The sequence below is a fragment of the Onychostruthus taczanowskii genome, unplaced genomic scaffold (assembly GCF_017590055.1).
Source record: "Onychostruthus taczanowskii isolate IOZ18803 unplaced genomic scaffold, ASM1759005v1 scaffold64, whole genome shotgun sequence".
In the NCBI taxonomy this organism is placed as follows: domain Eukaryota; kingdom Metazoa; phylum Chordata; class Aves; order Passeriformes; family Passeridae; genus Onychostruthus; species Onychostruthus taczanowskii.
The window spans coordinates 3163051-3181783 of NW_024504122.1; the positions used below are offsets into that span (position 1 = coordinate 3163051).

General features: G+C 45.6%; 1 protein-coding gene across 1 annotated transcript in view; it reads left to right on the forward strand.

Annotated features, from left to right (window-relative positions):
* The window catches only part of FBXW8 (F-box and WD repeat domain containing 8), a 55474-nt gene that overhangs the window by 303 nt on the left and 36438 nt on the right, over positions 1-18733 (forward strand). Inside the window, exons 1-4 of the mRNA XM_041420260.1 lie at positions 1-261; positions 3036-3140; positions 9388-9552; positions 9786-9874. The exon at positions 1-261 is cut by the window's left edge and continues 303 nt beyond it. Coding sequence (XP_041276194.1) covers positions 1-261; positions 3036-3140; positions 9388-9552; positions 9786-9874 — 620 coding nt within the window. The remainder of the gene's footprint in view (positions 262-3035; positions 3141-9387; positions 9553-9785; positions 9875-18733) is intronic.

The following is an 18733-nucleotide window of genomic DNA, read 5'->3' on the forward strand; positions in this document are numbered from 1 at the left end:
TTCCAACGGCGGCGGGAGGAGCGGGCCGGGGACGCGAAGCGGCGGCGCCGGGAGGAGTCCCCTCAGGGGCCGCCGGAGAGGCCGGGAGAGAGCCCGCGGGAGCCCCCGGCCGAGCCCGGGTACCTGGCGCTGGCCCGCGGGCTGCTGGCCGGCAGCGCCCCGGCTCGCCGCAGCCCGGCGCCCGCCCGGCCCGCCGGGGAACCCGCGGGGGACGGAGCCGGAGATGGGGACGATCTGCTGGGACAGCTGATCCGAGACCTGGTAGGGCTGCGCGGGGCCGGGGGCGGGCCTGGGACTGTGCCGGGGACAGGCCGGGCCGCAGGCGGGGTCGCGGCGGGGCCGGGACCGGAGCACGGAGAGCGGCTCGGCCGAGGGGCCGCTGGGAGGCGGCGAGCCAAGGGGACGTTGAGGTTGTGTTCCTGTGTTTGTAACCGCAGCTTCTGAATAGACATCCTTTTACAAAGTTTGAACCCTTCAGAATCTGCTTGTGCTGGGTAATGGCACGGGGTGGGATGTCCTGTGCGGGGCTAGGAGTTGGGCTCGGTGATCCTCGAGGGTCCCTTCCAGCTCCAGATATGCCGTGACTCTCTGAAATAATATCGTTTTTCCTCTTAAGATTTTTCTTGTTTACTCAGGTAGTTTGATGCGGGTGCAGTAATTAAGGGTATCCTGCCTTGTGACACAGCAGCGTAGTAAGAAAACAAACTTTAATTCTTTAAATAAAGGAGTTAATTTGGAAATAGTCTTAAATACAGTTGTGAACCAGATAAAAGTTATTTTGGTAAATCCTCTAAATGCCATAGAGATGTTATTTACAGTATAGGAAAACTAGGGGGGAAACCCATTTTCTTGTTTCTCACTAACCTCACTATGGCTAATTACTCTTTGCTTAAAAAAATTAAAAGGAACAGATTAAATTTCTGTCTGCAAGGCACAAATTAATCCATTTTACAGAATTAGTGCTCCATTAGCACACAGGAGCCCGAATCTGTCTCAGAGGGGCTGGTTGTATTTGAGTTTTGGACTCATTCCAGTAGACTTTTAGACAGACTGGTGCTGACTTAACATCCCTGCTTCCTTGTGCTGAGGACAAGCTGCAGGGAATTTTGGGGTGTGGGAAGACCTGGCTCTGCCCCTAATGTTAGGACTGCATTGGAATGGGATCAGTATGAGTTTGTGCTGTGCCTCCAGAACCTCGGGCAGATCCCAAATGGGATCATCCCCTCTCTCTTGGCACTTTCCTAACCCCCACTCCTTTGATCACTTTGTAGGTCTCTTCTACAGCTACTCTTCATTTAAACTTGGACCCTTTGCAGCACCAAAGCAGAAAAAAAAAGGCACTTCTGTGTTTATTTGAAGCAGGGTACAAATCCTCTTGCAGCTCAGTGTATAAAAAGCCTGTGTAGGTGTGTTTTTTTTCTCTTTCCCCCTCCTTTCCTCGAGAGCGCCGTTGGTGTTGAGCCTTGTGTCAGCACTGCTGTGCCTGCAGCCCTCATTCCTTGCAGCGAGCCCCCTGTGTGCCTCCAGCCAGCCCAGGATCTGCTGCTTGGACACGAGTCAAGCCCAGTTTGGAAGGAGCACATCCGTGGTGGTGCCGTGCCTGAGCTCCTAAGCCTGGAGCTAACAGTGCTTGCCCAGTGGCTCCTCTGGTTTGTTTGGGCAGCCCGTGGCTGCCGAGCGGGATCACATCTGGCCAGCCTGCCTGCTTGTGGCCGCGGAGAGCTTCCCTTTGTGTTTGCCTTGCGTGTCCCCGCTGGAGACGGCTGGGATTTACAGCGCACGAAAGCAAAACAGATCCTGCGGGTGCGCGGCGGGGAGCGGAGCCGGCGGCCCCAGCGCGGGGCAGGGAGAAGGAGCTGCTTGTGCGGGGAAACTGGGCCTGAGGAGGGAGGGCAGCAGCAGCGCTGGCTGCAGCTCCTGCTTTAAGTAACTGTAGAACAAGTGGGAGGTTCCAGTGCGTGTGAAGTGATGTTTTGGTGCTAAAAGACCTGATGGGAGCATTGCCCGTGTTTGTATTGTCTAAACACTTGCCTGTCTTTAGAATGTCTTGTCCTGAGTGTAGAATATCTTTTGCTTTAAAAACCACACCACCACATTATATTGGGATTTACCTGAGGAACTGCTTTAAATAAACCCAGAATATCCCTTCTATTCTACTTTGGTACTGCAAATGGCCCAGATTTGAACGAGAAACTGTAGGAGAGACCTACAAAGAAACAAAGGTACCAGGGTTAGGAAGTGCCAGGAGATGGTCCTGAGCCTCTGAAGGCAAACAGTGGAGATGGGTTTTAACTGAGCAGCTGATTTTGTGCATGAGGATCGATGGACAATGAGCAGGAGCACCTGGGGGGGACTGAAACCAGGGAAAACAGTGCAGAGCAAAACTGGTGAAGTAGAAATAGTCAGAATCAGCTGATTAGCTCTTTCTCTATTATAGTATAAAAATGTTGAATATCCGGACTGGATAAGAGAGAACATAAATCTTGTTGTGGTAACTGCAGGAAGAAAATGTAATAGTTGTGTAATTAAATGAAACAAAATACATCTACAAAAAATCTATGTGCTGCATTTAGCTGTTAGCTTAAATTGATGGATTTGGCTTCAGTTTTTTTGTTTGAGATGCACAATTACTTAAAGGAGGAACATCTCATATTAAAAAGACATTTTTATGGTAGCAATGAAAGAAACCAACATCATCTCTATTCAGTTTTATTTAAAATATTTGTTCATTTTTCCATCATATGAGATTGAAATCTTGCAGGTGGAATTAATAATGGGCATATACCTTCCAAGTGATCATTTATTTGGTGTTTTTGGCACTTTAGCCAAACTATTTTACTAGAACTTGTGTCCTGCCTTTCTCTGCCCTTTAAAGGACCATGAAATGGGGGAGAGGCAGAAAAACTGATGTTTTCATGGAGCTGTGGTGGCCCTGAGGACACACCATTCCTTCTCCATACCATGGTAACTCCTCCTGCTGTCAAACTGTGTGTTAAACTAGCCTCACAAATCATATTCTCCTTTTTCCTTCCCAGAATGAAATCAATGAGGTTCCTTTTTTCGACGTGCAGCTGCCTTACGAGCTGGCACTGAAGATATTCCAGTACCTGGGCAAGGCTGAGCTGGGAAGGTGTGCTCAGGTGAGTGCTGCTGGCAGTTTGCTGCTCTGATAGTGAGGTAGACTCGCAGAAATGGTGAAAAACCAGGCACCTCGATGCAGGCAAGTGGGGTGGGAGCCCAAGGAACTCAGCTGGTTGTGCTTTCACTCACAGGAGACAGTTCCAAAGCTGGATATTGGAAATGTGATGGTACATGAGCTGGATTTACAGCTGCACTTGAGCAGAGTTAAATAAAACATCTGTGGCTTGGGCAGCAGCGAAGCCTTAAAATTGAAAATAAATAGTGCAAAGATGTTTTGATTTGAGTGAGTGTTCTGAAGCATTTTTGAGTCAGGTGAGTGTCTTGCAGTGTTTAGGACTCAGCACTTGGCAGTGCTAAGGGCTGCAAGAGCTGCTCCTCCCACTTTCCTGCATAGGATTGAACCACAGACATTGGAGTAGTAAATTTTTGTCTGTAGTATTTCCATGTGAGGCAAAATTCTTAAATGACCCTGATTCCCACCCCACAGCCCTGCAAGGGGTTTATATTTTTCTTTTCTGATACCTTCAGATCATGCTCTCAGCAGTCTCTACTCAGGCATGGTCCATAATTTACGTGTGGTTGTAAACTGCCTGCCTCTTCCAGAACTTTACTGAAACACTCACTCTCACCTCATTCTACTCAGGGTCGTTCAGCCCACACTGTTGGGCCTCTTTATTTCCTTTTTTCACCCACTGAATGATGAACCTCCTCTCTGAATGAGTCTTCAAAACAAACTTAATTGGCAAGTGCTGATTACCCTGTGAAATCAAGCAGAATATTGTAGATATCATTCCAGCTTCTCCTGTGGCCACTGTTTAGGGTTCCAGCCTGGTGGTCATTAACTCTTACATCCAGAGCACATCTTGCAACCTCACAAAATCCAACCAAAACCATTCTTTGTGTTACAAGCAGTCTAGGGCATAGTTCGAGTGGAAAAGAAAAATGTTAATGTGTGAAAACTGAGAAGTGACAGACAGGGTCTGTTGAGGATGGTAAACTGAATTAAATATTCTGCAAATGGCCCAGGCTTTGAAAGGAAATTGGGCTTGTAATGTTCAGCATGAGTGTGTTGTAGTGTTAAATAGCTACAAGTGGTTATTGCTTAAATCTTTGAGTTGCTAATGCCTTTTAGGAGTAGGGACTGTTTAAAGAAAATTAATTCCTTGTGTAGGGCTGCTCTTACAGAGGGGAAAATTCTTTAGGATTATTTTTTGGTGTTGTCCAGGACAGGGAAGCTTTCAGATATGCTGAAGTTTCTGTCCCTTGGGGCAGAGATATGCCATCAGTAAAGGCCACAGCCCATGACATGGAGCAGGGCTGCATTTTTGAAGTGGATTAGTTTAAGGTTATTTTTTCACTCTCTTTTCTCCCCTCCTTAGGCATGATCACTTTACCTCATGGCATAGTAAAAAGATTGGCTGCTGTAGGGCTGCTCCTTTTCCCTGTGCTTAGGGCTGCACTGGATTTCTTTCCCTTTCACTTTGCTTTTTAGCTTCAGCCTGTTCTCATAAGATGTGTTTTAACACAGACAATTTTCCACATTTCTCATTCTCCTCTTCCCAGGTCACTGTTCCTTTGTGGCAGCTGACAGGTAGCTGAGCAAGTGCCCAGTGTTTCACAGGGCTTTCCCAATCAGATGAGAATCCAGGGCAGAGCTGGCTTCTTTTTAACTGTTCAAATAAAAAGCAGAGCCATAAAAATAAATAGCATTTTCATTTTTCTCTTGGTGGTTTTGTTTTTGAAGGGGGGGAGCCCTCTTCTGTTCCATGGAAAACCCTGCTGCTTTATGGTGTTATCCTAAAAAGGTTTTTTTTATTAAGGTGCCTTGGGATTTCAGTGAAATTGGGCCAGTTGGTGGAATTGGCATCATGATCCATGTGAGTGCCTTTGGAGAAAACCTGTTTGCTTAGTTCTGGATGCCAAATTGGTAACCAGCTAACAGGAAAGGAGCCTGACTGCAGAGCCTCTCTGAGATTTAATCACACCACAGACTGTCAGGAGAACTTCAATTTCACCTTGATGGTTCCCTCTCCCTCGCTCCCCCACAGCTTTTCTTTGATTTTTGGAATTAGTAGTGTAAACCACAACCTGTCTGCGTGGCAGTGGAAATACAGAAGTCTGTAAATAAGTGTCCTCAGTGCCTGAGCTCTGCTGGGTCTGCAGCAGGGGGGTGACATTCAGTAGCATCCACCAGACCAGTCCCTGTTGATATCCCACATTTGGAATTCAAGGGGAAAAGTATCCAGGGCTTCAGGTAGCACAGAACAGGCCAGGGTCAGGCAGAATTTTGCCCTGTGAGCACTTCTTGGTTGTGTTCTGACCATTGGCAGAAATATCTGTACCATGAGTGACTCTCCTGACTGTGAGCAGGTTGAGGAGCAGTCACTCCTTCCTCCTGGTCAGGGTGTAGAGGGAAAGGAAAAACAATCCCTTGGGACACCACAAATGTGACAAACTGGAATGCCCTTGTGTGATTTGGGGCTGACACTCTAAGTACATTTATTTTACCCATGGCTTGGGGACCTGGCCTTTATGGTTCAGCTTGCTGAGGAGGGGATGTTTGAATTCAGCAGCACTGAATTTTGGCAGTTTTGTTTCTGAACAGATCAGTGGGAAATTCCCTTGACCTGTTAGATTTTCATCTTAGGGAAGGTTTAGAAGTGTTTACCAACACAGGAATTGTGTATGTATCTAGGGCAAGGGAGACTGTTTCTAGGAATTTAGGAATGAATTGTCATGCATAAATCAAGAATTTCAGCTGCTTACCACCAGGGCTTCTGGGATTGTCAAACTGTTGAGGCTTTAGTATTTATACATTTATAAAAGGAAAATTGAATGTTGTTTTTTGAGCATGGTTTTGGATCAAGGTTGTTTATGGGTAAAAGCCATCATCCATCCTCCTTGTGATTCCCAGAGAGTTCAGAGAAATGGATGGATGAGGATATCCCTGCCCTGGGCTGAGCCCCCAACAGGGGCAGCAGGAAAGGAGGGGGGGATTCTGCCCCTCTGCCCTGCTCAGGTGAGACCCCACCTGCAGTGCTGCCCCTGGGCGTGGGGTCCCCAACACCAGGAGGGACCTGGAGCTGCTGGAGAGAGTCCAGAGGAGGCCATGGAGATGCTCCAAGGGCTGGAGGCAGGCTGGAGAGCTGGGAGTGCTCACCTGGAGAGAAGGCTCCAGGGAGAGCTCAGAGCCCCTGGCAGGGCCTGAAGGGGCTCCAGGAGAGCTGGAGAGGGACTGGGGACAAGGCATGGAGGGACAGGGCACAGGGAATGGCTTCCCACTGCCAGAGGGCAGGGATGGATGGGAAATTGGGAAGGGATTGTTCCCTGGGAGGGTGGGGAAGGGCTGGGATGGAACTCCCAGAGCAGCTGTGGCTGCCCCTGCATCCCTGGCAGTGCCCAAGGCCAGGTTGGATGGGGTTTGGAGCAGCCTGGGACAGTGGGAGGTGTCCCTGCCCATGGCAGGGGGTGGCACTGGGTGGTCTTTAAGGTCCCTTCCAGGCCAAACCATTTTGTGCTCAGGGCTGTGAGCAGAAAAGATGAGCAGCTTCCATCAGAATGGCTTTGGATTAAACACTTGGCACTATTTTTTGTACCGAGCTCAAAGTCCAGGCAGTTCTAATTGAGGCCCCTGGTCCCAGCAAATGAGCCTTGACTCTGCCTTTGTGTGTCTGGGGAAGAAAATAAACCTAGTGAAATAAAAACCATTATCAGATGCAGAGGGATGAATAAACCTTCATTAGGATTTGAGCCAGTTGATTTAGATGGGATTAGAAGAAATTTTGGATTTGATGGAAGAGGTGGGGTTTTTTAGGGGGAAAAATATCCCCCAGAGGCAAAACCAAATAGCAAAGCCTGTGTCAGCAAAAGCTTTTGAAGTCCTTCAGAACATTATTACTTGCTGAACTATAAAATATAAAACTGTCCCTCTGTGGAGCTCAGGGGAACCCAAACTTTCTTTGCTGAGAACAGTTGTAAAAAGATAATAGGAATACTGAAGACAAAATTAAATTCAGGACTCCAAATCTATAAACAAGTCTGTAAGATGTTGTCATTGATCCTTGCTGGAGTTTCTGTGCCGTTTAGATTTGGAAACAGTTTTAACAAGAGCTTTGCACATCTCAGCTCCTCTCCAGCACCCAGCTTTTGGGTGCATGTAAATAAAGCCATAATGCCCTGGCTTTTGGGGCCTCACCTGAAACTCCAAGTCAAGCAGATCTAATAAAGCTGACTTGGAGCCAATGGCTGGTTTTAATGCTGCAGCTCACAGTGGTGCTGTAAAGTGAAATGCTTGAGACTCTTTATTAGTGATTTCGTGCAGCTGAGCCTCGCTCAGTGGGGTTTTACAAGGGATTGGCATGCGAGTTTGGGGCTGCAAGAAAAGCCTGGGTTAGGGACCCTTTGGAAATTCAGGCTTGTAAAGCAGCAGGGTTCGCTGTAATTTGATTGAAAAAAAATCAGGGTAGGATAGGATCTTTATTCCCCCTGAAAGCTGAAAAGGCAGTTGAAATTTTATGTAGCTCCCCCCCTTTTCTTTTGTTTTATTGTCTTTATAAAATGCTTTTAAGACCTTGAAACTTGAAAGGTCTGTGCAATATTGTCTGTTTTGGCAGGCTGAAAGGTGTGTGTTTATTTTTGATTTTTCTTTTGGATAGCAAGGCAGAAGCTGGCCTGGTTTGGCTGTGCTTCCCTGTGCGTGTGCTCAGCCTGTCCCTGTCAGGAAAATGTGCTGCTGTTTGGGGAGGGGGCCGAGGTTCTGCCTGGGGAGCTCCACTGCTGCACCACAGCTGCTCTTTTGGTGTGTCAGCAGAAAGCTGCTTTGGGGTTTTGGTTTTTTTTTGTGTGTTCTTGGAGCAATAACACAGATATTTATCCTACTTTCAAATCAAATTGAGAGCAAATTCCTAATGGTTTGAATTTGGGATTGCCTCTTTTTGGTGCTTTTGAAGTTGGTGAGTGTGTCCCTATAGGGTGCTTCAAAAGCACCAAAAAGAGGCAATCCCAAATCCCAAATCCCAAATGTCCCCTATAGGGACAGGAGCACTCAGCACTTTGATCCCAGGGTGCTGGAGAAGCCTCAGTGCTGGTTCTGTCATTTCAGGGCATTATTCTTGCCCTGTGCAGGTTGTTTCCTTTGTCAGAGGATGGAAGGGGATTGTCTCCCTCTGCCAGTTTGCACTGAGGTCTCTGGGTGATCCAGAATGTTCATTTTGCTGCTTTTGGATATTCCTTTTTGAGCACTGCTTTTCTCTGTAGGTCTCAAACCATAAAAACACTTGCAGGTTACTCTGATCACTCCTTCTTTCTTCATATTAAACATTTTCTGTGTATGTGTGACTATGGAAAAAATGGCAAATAAATATAAAGAGGTGGTCCTGGGAGAGTTTGTGTCCGTGGGAGGCTTGGATTCTTGGCATAATCTGGGGACTGAAATGAGTATTAGATGTTTAATTGTAACTTACTAAAAATGATGTCAGTCTCAGAAGGTTCTTTTAATCTTTTTAGAGCCAGAGCACAATTGATTGCTGCTTTCACCAGTCGTGGCTTTCATTGGTTATGTCTGTTTTTTTTAAATTAAGAATTACAGAGGGAAAAAAAAAGCTACTTAAGTTGGCTCTTACCTCTTGAATCTTTAATTCTGAGCCCACAATTGATTGTGATGAAGCTGTTCTCTCTGGAATGGGCAGCAACTTGAGGCTGCTTGAAAAACTTAATAATTCATTCCTATTTATGCATACTGTAATACAATAGGTTATAAATCACTAATGTCATACCCCTAATCAGGCATTGTCAGTGGGACTTCAGAGATATGGTGCTGTGATCTGAGAGTGTTTCTTAGCTACAAATATGAAAATATATTCATATTTTTGCTCTAAGCTCACAATTCTCTCTTAATTGTTTTCTTGCTGCTTTTCCTGTCAAAATTTTCCAGCCACTGAGATTTCAGGTTGACAGTGTGACCACTCAACTGGTGTCTATGTTATGTGGAGTTTTAGTGGAGTATAAACTCAGTTATTTCCTGAAGAAACCACAGAAAATAAGCCTTTTGTTAAAAGTCTGGGGTTTTTATATGCTCAGGTGTATGAAGACTGAACAAATATATTTGTTAAAGTAAGACTTTCATCTTAGTACAGGCCTGTATTAATTTATATCTTTATATTTCAGATACTATTTTAATATTTCATATTAAATCTCATTTTTCCTTATCCATTTACGAGAGATACATGTATAAACATTGATTTCTAGGTCAGCAGGACGTGGAAAATCCTTGCAGAAGACCAAGTGTTGTGGTACCGGCTGTGCCAGGAGGAGGGATACCTGTTGGACATGAGCATCTCCGACCACTCCTGCTGGAAACTCGCCCTCAAAAACTGCAGAGCCAGAGAGCACATGCTGAAAACCAACTGGAAGGTGAGAGGGAGTTTCCTTAGAGAAATGGGGAAAAATGGGAACCAGGTACGAGCAAGCGGGAGAAAAGAGTTGGTGTTGTGTTCTGCAGCTCGTCTTTCCCAGTTGAAAGCTGCTGGGGGGGTTTTGAGGTAGATGTGTCTTCTCTCAGCAGCAGTAGCAGAGCTGGGAGTTTGCCAGCAGGAGATTTTGGTGGATGAAGGAATGGGAACCCAAATCCCTGTGTCTCTCTGCAGAACCGTGTGGGTGCCGTGAGCCAGCTGCACTACGAGCCCGGCCGGGTCCTGTGCGACGTCCACTGCTGCGACGGCGTGGTCATGGCAGGGTGAGCACGGGGCTGGCACTGCCCTCTGCAGCTGCAGCGGGGTCTGCACTGCCCACTGCACCTTCCATAGAGTGTGCACTGCCCACTGCACCTTCTGCAGAGTCTGCACTGCCCACTGCACCTTCTGCAGAGTGTGTAATGCCCACTCCATCCTCTGTAGAGTGTATAATGTCCAGTTCACCTTCTATAGAGTGTGTATTGCCTGCTCCATCTTCTATAGAGTGTGTAAAGCTTGCTCCACCTTCTAGAGTGTGTAATGCCCACTGCAACTGCAGCAGGGTCTGCACTGCCCACTGCACCTTCTGCAGAGTGTGTAATGCCCCCTCCATCCTTTGTAGAGTGTGTAAAGCTTGCTCCACCTTCTGTAATGTGTAACGTCCACTCCACCTTCTGTAGAGTGTGTAATGCCCACTACACCTGCAACAGTCTGCAGTGCCCACTCCATCTTAGAGAGTGTGTAATGTTCACTCCATCCTTTGTAGAGTGTGTAATGTTCACTCCGTGTATCACAGAATGTTTAATGTCCATTGCACCTGGAGCAGTGTGTAGTGCCTAGTCCATCCTTACCAGAGTGTGTAATTTCCAGTCCACCTTTTATGGAGTGTGTAATGTTCACTCCATCTTTACCAGAGTGTGTAATGCCCACTCCATCTTTCACAGTGTGTGTGATTCCCACTCTACCTTTACCAGGCTGTGTAATGCCCAGTGCACCTTCTATAAAGTGTGTAATGCTCATTTTATCTTCACCAGAGTGTGTATTGCCCACTCCACCTTTAACAGAGTGTGTAAAGCTTGCTCCATCTTCACCAGGCTGTGGAATGCTCCCTCCACCTCCACCAGGCTGTGTAATGCCCACTCCATCTTTACCAGTCTGTGTAGGGCTCACTCCATCTTCACCATCTGAAATCTCAGGTGCTTCTTTTAATGAATTCAAAACCAGCATGTGTTTGAAGCATAAGAATGGAGTCACCTCCAGTTCCTGAGACAGGCTGTCCTTAAGTGACTGATGAGGATGTTTATCTGCAATTTACCTCAGCAGTGCAAATTTTTAATGAACTATTTAAAAGTTATCTCATGTACAAGTAGTCCCTGTAAAAACTCAGGTGCTTTCTGATGAACTCCTTCTATTGTTTTGCTGTGGAAGCACCCAGAATGTATTAAACATTTTACACATCTACTGAAAAAAATATCCCTTTTTAATGTTTTTTCATAAAAATCTCTTAATCACAAGGGTATCTTGTCAAAGCACAAAAATAACTTTAGAAGGCCTGTTACTTTTGTCCATTCTTACTTAAAAGACAACCTGTGAGGGAAAAAATCCACTCAGAATAGATAAACTCAAACTTCTGTTTTCCTAGTATAGAAGTCTTCTGGACCTTGGTTTAATGTTACTTACTCATGTGGTTTATACTCTTAAATACAATTTTAAGAGTCTCACAAATTTTTAGAAGAGGTTACAGTGATTATCCCAGTCAGTGTGAGGCTTTCCTGTGTTCTGTTTGAATTTCAGGTTCAGTAGTTAGTAACCCTCCAGAAATGACATGAGTAAATAAAAATTATGATATCCTGGGGAACTGGGACATTGTCCTTGACATACCAGAGTTCAGTGTGTAATGGTAGCACTTCATGTTAATGGTGTGGGACTGAGAAAACTGCTTCTAAAATACTTCAAAATTCACAGACTGGTTATAAGAAAGATACCTGGAAAACTCTAATTCATGGAAATGCTTTTGAATGCTCTTGGACAGCTGAGAGCAGGACTCTAAACTGTCAGACAGCAAACCCAGTTGTCTCCATGCTGCTGCCAAAACCTCCAGCTCTTCTTTTCCTTCATTTTCTTCCTTGTGTTTATATCCAAACATGCAGCAGATAGGAATTATGCAGATTAAATTACATTTCAGAAGTATTAATAAGCAAAGTTTATCAATCCTGCATATTAAACTCCAGTAGTCCATATTTTGGCTTGGTGTATTAGAGAAGTTGGGTTCTGACAGTTGCACACACTCTTGTCCTGCTGGCTCTCCAGTTCCTCCAGTATCTCCTGATTCTCTTGGTGATTTTACAGGGGTGTGATACAATTAAATAATTCAGGTTCCTGAAAATAGGTGAGCAGGTAAGAGACCACTGAGGGCAATCTGCATGTGTGTATCCTTTAGGAAAAAATTATGTTCATTTAAATGACTTTCCAGTAATTTCTCTGAAAAATGAAGTATCTCTTTATGAAGCTGTGAGCATGTGTTTGATAAAACAACATGAGGACATTAGATTTCAGCTGTTTGAATTTACCTGGTTAGTAAATGAAAACTTTAGAGTGTTAGAACACAAAAATTATGTTATGTGCTTTGCTGTTTACTGCTTGTCCTTCGATCTGCTTTGTCTCTTAAATTGGTAAGTGGTAAATATCAAACAAGGGAGACTTCAAGTTATAACTACAGCTTCAGAGGGCATCAGCAAATTGTGCAGAGAAATACTTTATGTGCATTTGGTAAGTATTTAGGATATTGAGGAATTTGTTGGGGTTTTGTTGTTTGCTCTGTTTTTGTTTTTTTAAATCCAACCATAACCCTCCCCTGTCTCTCCCAGCTTATAAAATTGAACTTAATGGCATTGTGCTTTCAAATTTGTCATAAAAGTGTAATGAATCTGGTGATCAATAGCAAACTGTTGTGTTCTTTCAGTACTGAAGAAGTAATTTAATAGCTGAGGTTTACAAAGTCAATTCTTCTCTCAGTATAAATATCAATTATCTGTTACATTTAATGATTCTCTCTCCCGTTTCACAAACACTTGTGTGCTCAGCTTTGCATGGGAATGAGCAGTGCTTACAGAGGGACCTGTGTGTCTGAGTGTGTGAGTTTACAAGGCCTGGTGCTGCTAATCCAGAATTGTTGGGCATTTCCCAAGGATTTTCTATCCAGTCGCTTGAGCCTTTCTTTTGTCTCAGGTTGCTGCTCAGGGCTGCTCAGTTTTTCGCAGGGTTTTTGATCATAATTCCCTCAGCACTCCTGGTGCTCCAGCCCCTTCCCTGGACATGCTCCAACCCCTCCAGCTCCTTTTTGTCCTGAGGGGCCCAGTACTGGACAGAGGTGCCCCAGGAGTGCCCAGTGCTGTGCCCTGGGACAGCCCAGGTGCCCTTGGCCCTCCTGCACACCTGTGCTGGTGACCAGCTGCTGTCACCAGCACCCCCAGGGCTTTGTCCGCCTTGTGCAGCCACTCCTGCCCCGGCCTTCAGCATTCCCCGGGGTGGTGGTGGCCCAGGCTAGGACCCAGCACTTTGCCCTGCTGTTCTGTTCCAGAACTCTGCCTGGCACTGAGGTCAGGCTCACAGGGCAGCATCTCCCTGGATCCTCCTTCCAGCCCAGCTCCTAGATGAGCATCAGGATTGCTGAGCTCGGTTCCCTGGGAAAGGAGGGCCCATGGCCTCCCTGCTGGGAAAGGGTGACAAGTGTTGGGATGAGCTCTGCCCCCCTCCCTCAGCACCCTGGAGTGGGTCCCAAGTGCTGCAGCAGGATGCCAGCCATCTCCCCTTGGATCATGGGCCTTCATTCTGCTCCCTGTCCCTGTTTTCCAGCCTGGGTGCCCTGAGGACAAGGCCTTAATTCTCTCAGCCTTTTCCTCATCTTTTGTCACTGTTTCTCCCAGATCCAATAAAGATGGAGATTCTCCTTAGCAATCCTTTTGTTGCTGATGTATTTATGGAAACATCTTTGACTCTTTTTCTGGAAGCAGCAAGATTAAGTTCTAGTTGGGCTGAGAGGAGTTCTGATTGGAGAGAGCAGGAATGCTGGGGTTGGTGTGTTTGGAATCTTGGAGCAAGACTGGAATCACTGATTGGTTTGAACCTGTGCTGTGCTAGGTGTGATCTTGTCATCTTCACTGTCCTGCTTCAAACTCTGCTGCAAAGTGGAATCATTTTAATTTTAGTTGCTGTAGAGCTTTTTAATCTTTCTGAAAGGGAATTTATACAGGTTGTGGGCAGAGTGACTTAAACCAGCAGCTGTGATTTATAGAGGCACAGTTTGAGCTGGTTCGGGAGCAGCTCTTTATTAATCTGTGAAGGCAGCAAAGGCACAGAAATAGCCAGAGAAATGCTCCTGTTCCATGCACTCCCCACTTGTCCCCACGCTGCTGGCCAGGCTGAAGCCAGGAGATGGCAGAATATCAAGGATTGATTGAGTGCAACCTGAGCTGGGAGTGAGGTGGCAGCGAGCAGCTCCCCTTTGTGCTGCCTGACATCAGATAATTCAATCTGGCCTGCACGCAGAGCTTCTTGTGTTTGTCATTAAAATTTCATCCCGGTGGTTACGAGGCTTGTTTTCTGGGTCAGCCCCCGAATCCCTTTTCATTTGAGCCAGCGGTGTTTGTGGTTACCTCACTCCCAATCAATGTTGTATTTGCCAGCCTTTCTACAGTTACACGTCTCGAAGGATCTTCTCTAAAGGGATGATGTTCTCCCCCTCATCTCCCATTCAAATGGAGTTTCAGCCCTAAGTCAGAGCTTACTTAAGGCAATTATATACTGCTTGCTCGGCTTTTAGAGATTCCTGCTGGTGATGAGGCTCCCTGTGCCTAGTGCTGTCATTTACTGTGCAGAAGGCCTGCACTGCTTCACTCTCTCTTACTAAAATCTGGATTTATGTGGGGTTTGCTAAGCAAATGCTTGTTCAGACAGTAAAATTGCTACTTTTTTTGCTATTTTTTTGGCATTGTAGTCAGAGGTTGGGTCCTTCTGGACAGTGTGATCTCAGCACATGCATCTGTCCTTGTTTGACCTTGTCATTCCAGAGGATCCCATGGTGTGATGTGCCCATGGCATGACATGAGACTTGCTCCTGACTGGCTCTGAAGTACTCACCTGTGGCTGTTCCTGAGCCCTGGGGTGAGCTTGCCTTGTGCTGCTGGTGCCCATCTCACCTCACAGCTCACCCCTAAAGCCACACCAGGCAGGCTTTGAGGGGGATGTGTTAATATTTTAATGCTTGCAGAAAAAGCACTGTGGCTTCACTGCTGCTGCTGGTGGCTCTGAAAATAAGTAAACAAAAGAGGCCCAGAGTCAGACCACCCTTCCCAAGACCCAGAACGATAAAGTATCATCTTTTTCTTTCTTTTTTCTTCAGTTTTCCATGACTGAGTGGTGGCCTGGTAGTGAGGAGCTTGGCCACAAACTGATTTAGCAGATGCTGTGAGGAGACCCTGCACCTCTTACAGACTGGGAAACCAGCCCTGCCTTCTCTTGAAATTTTAATTTCAGATGTTTTCCTCCTTCTCCCCCTAAGTACTGCCTGCTTTCCTTCTGATTTAAAAAGTCAGGAGTGGTGAGATTAATCTGCTGATTGCCTTGATAAACCAACAGATTCACATTTCCTCCCTTTTCAGGGTGGAGCACACCTGGCACAGGTGTTGTTTCCCCAAGTGATGCTTGGTGAAGGCAATGAGAAGCTAAGGAAGAACTTCCTAAATATCCTGTGTGCTTCGTTAGGGAATCTGGACATTTATTTCTCATGCTGACATCCTGAATGCTGACGTGATTTTATACAGTTGTCTTTATTCTGGGAGCACTCTCAAACAATTCAGGCCTTTTGAGCAATAAAATTCGGGCCTTTTGAGCAAACTCATTTTGAGCAACATCTACACACAAGTAGCTGCTGCTTTATGGTGAGTTCCTTTGTTCTGTTCCATCACCTTCCACTCCACTTTGCTCCTGCTCAAAGGTGACCTGCAAATGACTTTTTAGAAGCTGGGCTTGCCACTCTCTTTAGTTTCATAATGATGTGTGGAACTAGCCCGAAAGGCTTGAAATCACTTTCCTGCACTTTTTAAAACTTCATGTCAACTCTCATCTAATTTGGATTTTTTGCTATAGGGCTTGTGGGTTATTCTCAAGGTATTTATTATTAGCTCTTGCATCTTAATTCAGTGTGCAGACCTGAGGAAACCAAAATATTAATTAGTAATGAAAATGAATCAAAGTTAACAAACTGAAGACTTCCAGCCTGAATAAACCCCTGCCTTGTTTAATTGCCTAAATTTCACTTCTACGATGCCACAACTTTCCTAGTTTCTCCCTCCCCTCCCAGTGACTGGGAGCCAAGATGTCAAACAAAGCAGAAGGTGAAAATAATTGCTTTTTTCTTCAACCTTCCCCAGACCTTTTGTCCTCTCTTCACTCACTCTCATCATTGTTAAGCAGCAGTGTCAGGGCTCCTCTTTTCACCCTGAGGAGGCTGAGCAGGGGAATGACATCATGAGTTCAGAGGGCTCAGGTGACAGATGAGCACGGGGCTCAGGTACGGTTGTGTTAGTGACAGCCAGGCTGGCTTTTCTGCCAGCTCCTGAGAAAAGCCTTTCAGGTGAAACCCGGAGTGGGGTTGGCTTGTTGGGTCTGCTCAAGGATTTAGCTGCCACTGCAGCAGTCAGCTCATGGCACCCATCAGGGGAAAGCAGCAGCAGCAGCTGAATGCTCTTGGTGTCAGAGCAAGCAGGATGGGATCATTGCTGTATTCAACAGGAAGGGAGTTGTGACTTGGTTTGGGGGTTTTCTCACTCCAAGTGCTTATGAAGCCTGATCTGACTCTGTGGAAGCTGCTTTTGCAGCCTGCCCAGAGCTCTTGGTTTGCCTCTGGGTTTTGCTGCTGCAGGGATGTGCTCAGTGATGCCTTCAGTGTTCTCAGGTACAGGCAGTAATTTTGAGCTTGTAAATCCTGGTTTTTTACTAAGGCCAGACAAACCCATCCTTCTTTCTACTAAACTTCTTGAAGGTTTCATTTTTACTCTTTGGGCTGTCACCATCAGTGCCTGGAGCTCAGGTGATGCCCCTCCTCTCTGCTGCTTGCAGCCTGCTGCAGTTTGTGTTCTTCCAGAGCAAACAGATCAATTTCCAGCATCCTCCTGTGGTGTTTCTCACCTCTGTCTGCAACTGGAGCCACTGTTTTATCTGTTCTTTGTCTTTTGTGACATAATAGGGCTGATGGAGCAGAGCCTTCCCAAATTGCATCATGATGCCTCCTGAATTCTTATGGAAAAGATAATTTTTTTCTCCTGTACCCACAGTAATTTGTTTCCTTGGTAGAGCAGCTGCTTTAATTGATGGGCCCGGGCTGATGCAAGTCACTGGAACCTTGAGCTAGGGGATGAGAGTTTTTTGGCCCTAAAAATCAAATTACTAGAAAGAGTGTGGCTTTTTCTAATTGCTGCTTTTATAAATGTTCATTAAAATGTTTTCCTTACAGTACAACCTTTGGCTTGTTTCTGTTCCCTTGGTATGACATTTGCATGCACTTAATATAGAAGGTGAGGCAGAAGCAGTGAGGATGGTGAAATGTTAATTTTGTTACAGATAACAGTGCTAAGCTGCAGAACTACACACTCCAGCAGCTTAACCCACTTTTTTGAGGGATAATTTCCTAAATAAAGCCCTAAAAAGGAAGGTAGAAGCTCTCTGCAGCTCCATATTTGTGAGGGGTCCACAGATGGGCGTGGGTTGGTAATTTGGAAAGTTGGGTTCCCAGCAGAAGAGTTTGGGAACTGATCATGTGGATGCTCAGAATGGATTTTCTACATGCTAAATCTAAAAGTGCTTCCAGATCCATTTTGGGACACATTAGTCACATTTTTCATGGCTGCATTTGTATATCAGGCAACCCAAAAGTACATTTGGATGAAATCAGGGAGATTAATTTTCTACTCTGCATTCTTCTACCAGCATTAGGATTGTTTCAGACTCTGGTTTTGGTTTACCCCCATCTGTTTTTCCTTGTGTTTTATGGTGTAGCTTTCTGCTGTGTAATAGAAAATTTTCTCTTCCCTGTTCCATTTGTATTTTATTTTTGGTCATTGTGTTCTATTTATATTCCTTTCTGCCATGTGAAGTAGCTCTTTTCTGCTACTATTAGTTTTTCCTGAATCCTTTCCTTAAGGAATCCCTCAGCCAAGGTACCTGTTGGTTAGAGATGGCAAAATCATTGCACCCAAATACCTGGGAATGAGAATGCAGGGAGAACTGGGAACCTCTTCCAGTCTTTGGGGCTCCTCCCCCTGTGGTAGATGTTTCTGAGCAGTCCATCACTCATCCCTCACTTCAGAGGAGTACAAAGAAGGTGCTAGAATCCCTTGAATTCCAGGGTTTTTCACTGTGACTGGGGTACCTCCCAACATGCCATGGTTGTGATGAGGAGGTGTTTTGAAATTGGACGTTGAGTTGTCACTGTCTCACTTGAGCCTGGCAGAGAAGATGGAGCTCAGGGTCAATTTGAACCAGTTTGAAGGTGTTTGGGCTTGGGTTTGCATCTTTAATTGGGCCATATTCTTGAGCCTGCTGAGGGGGGCACTGGCTGATACCTTAATTAAACACATGAAGGACTGGAGAGTTGCTTTTGGTGGAATAAGGATGAAAGCTCTGAGGTGCTTGTTGGAGCAAGACAATACAAAATACTCATTATTTTACTTGCTTATCAACAGGCATCCATTTAAACAGAGACTGTTACTGCAGCAAAATTCCTACTGACTTCAATAAAATGCACTGACATTGTAAGGACTTCATAATAAGATCTTTTGAGTATTAACAGATGGTCACTGACTGCCTGAAACAAAGTTGTTGGGTTTTTTTTTTTTGGTTTGTTGATCACCGCAGGTATCTGGAAACCGAACAGACTTTGCCTTCTGGAAATCAGACCTGACTGTGAAACAAAGGGGGTTCTTTCTCCTTCCTTTTCCTTGCTACAGACTCTTTAGAGAAAACATGGAAAATGTAAACTGGTTTCTGGTGGGTTTTATCAGAAGTCTTTGGTGACCAGCCCAATTTGGTGCAGTGAGCCGTGCCCTGGAGGGGTGTGCTCAAGGCAGCACCAAAAGTGAGTGGCA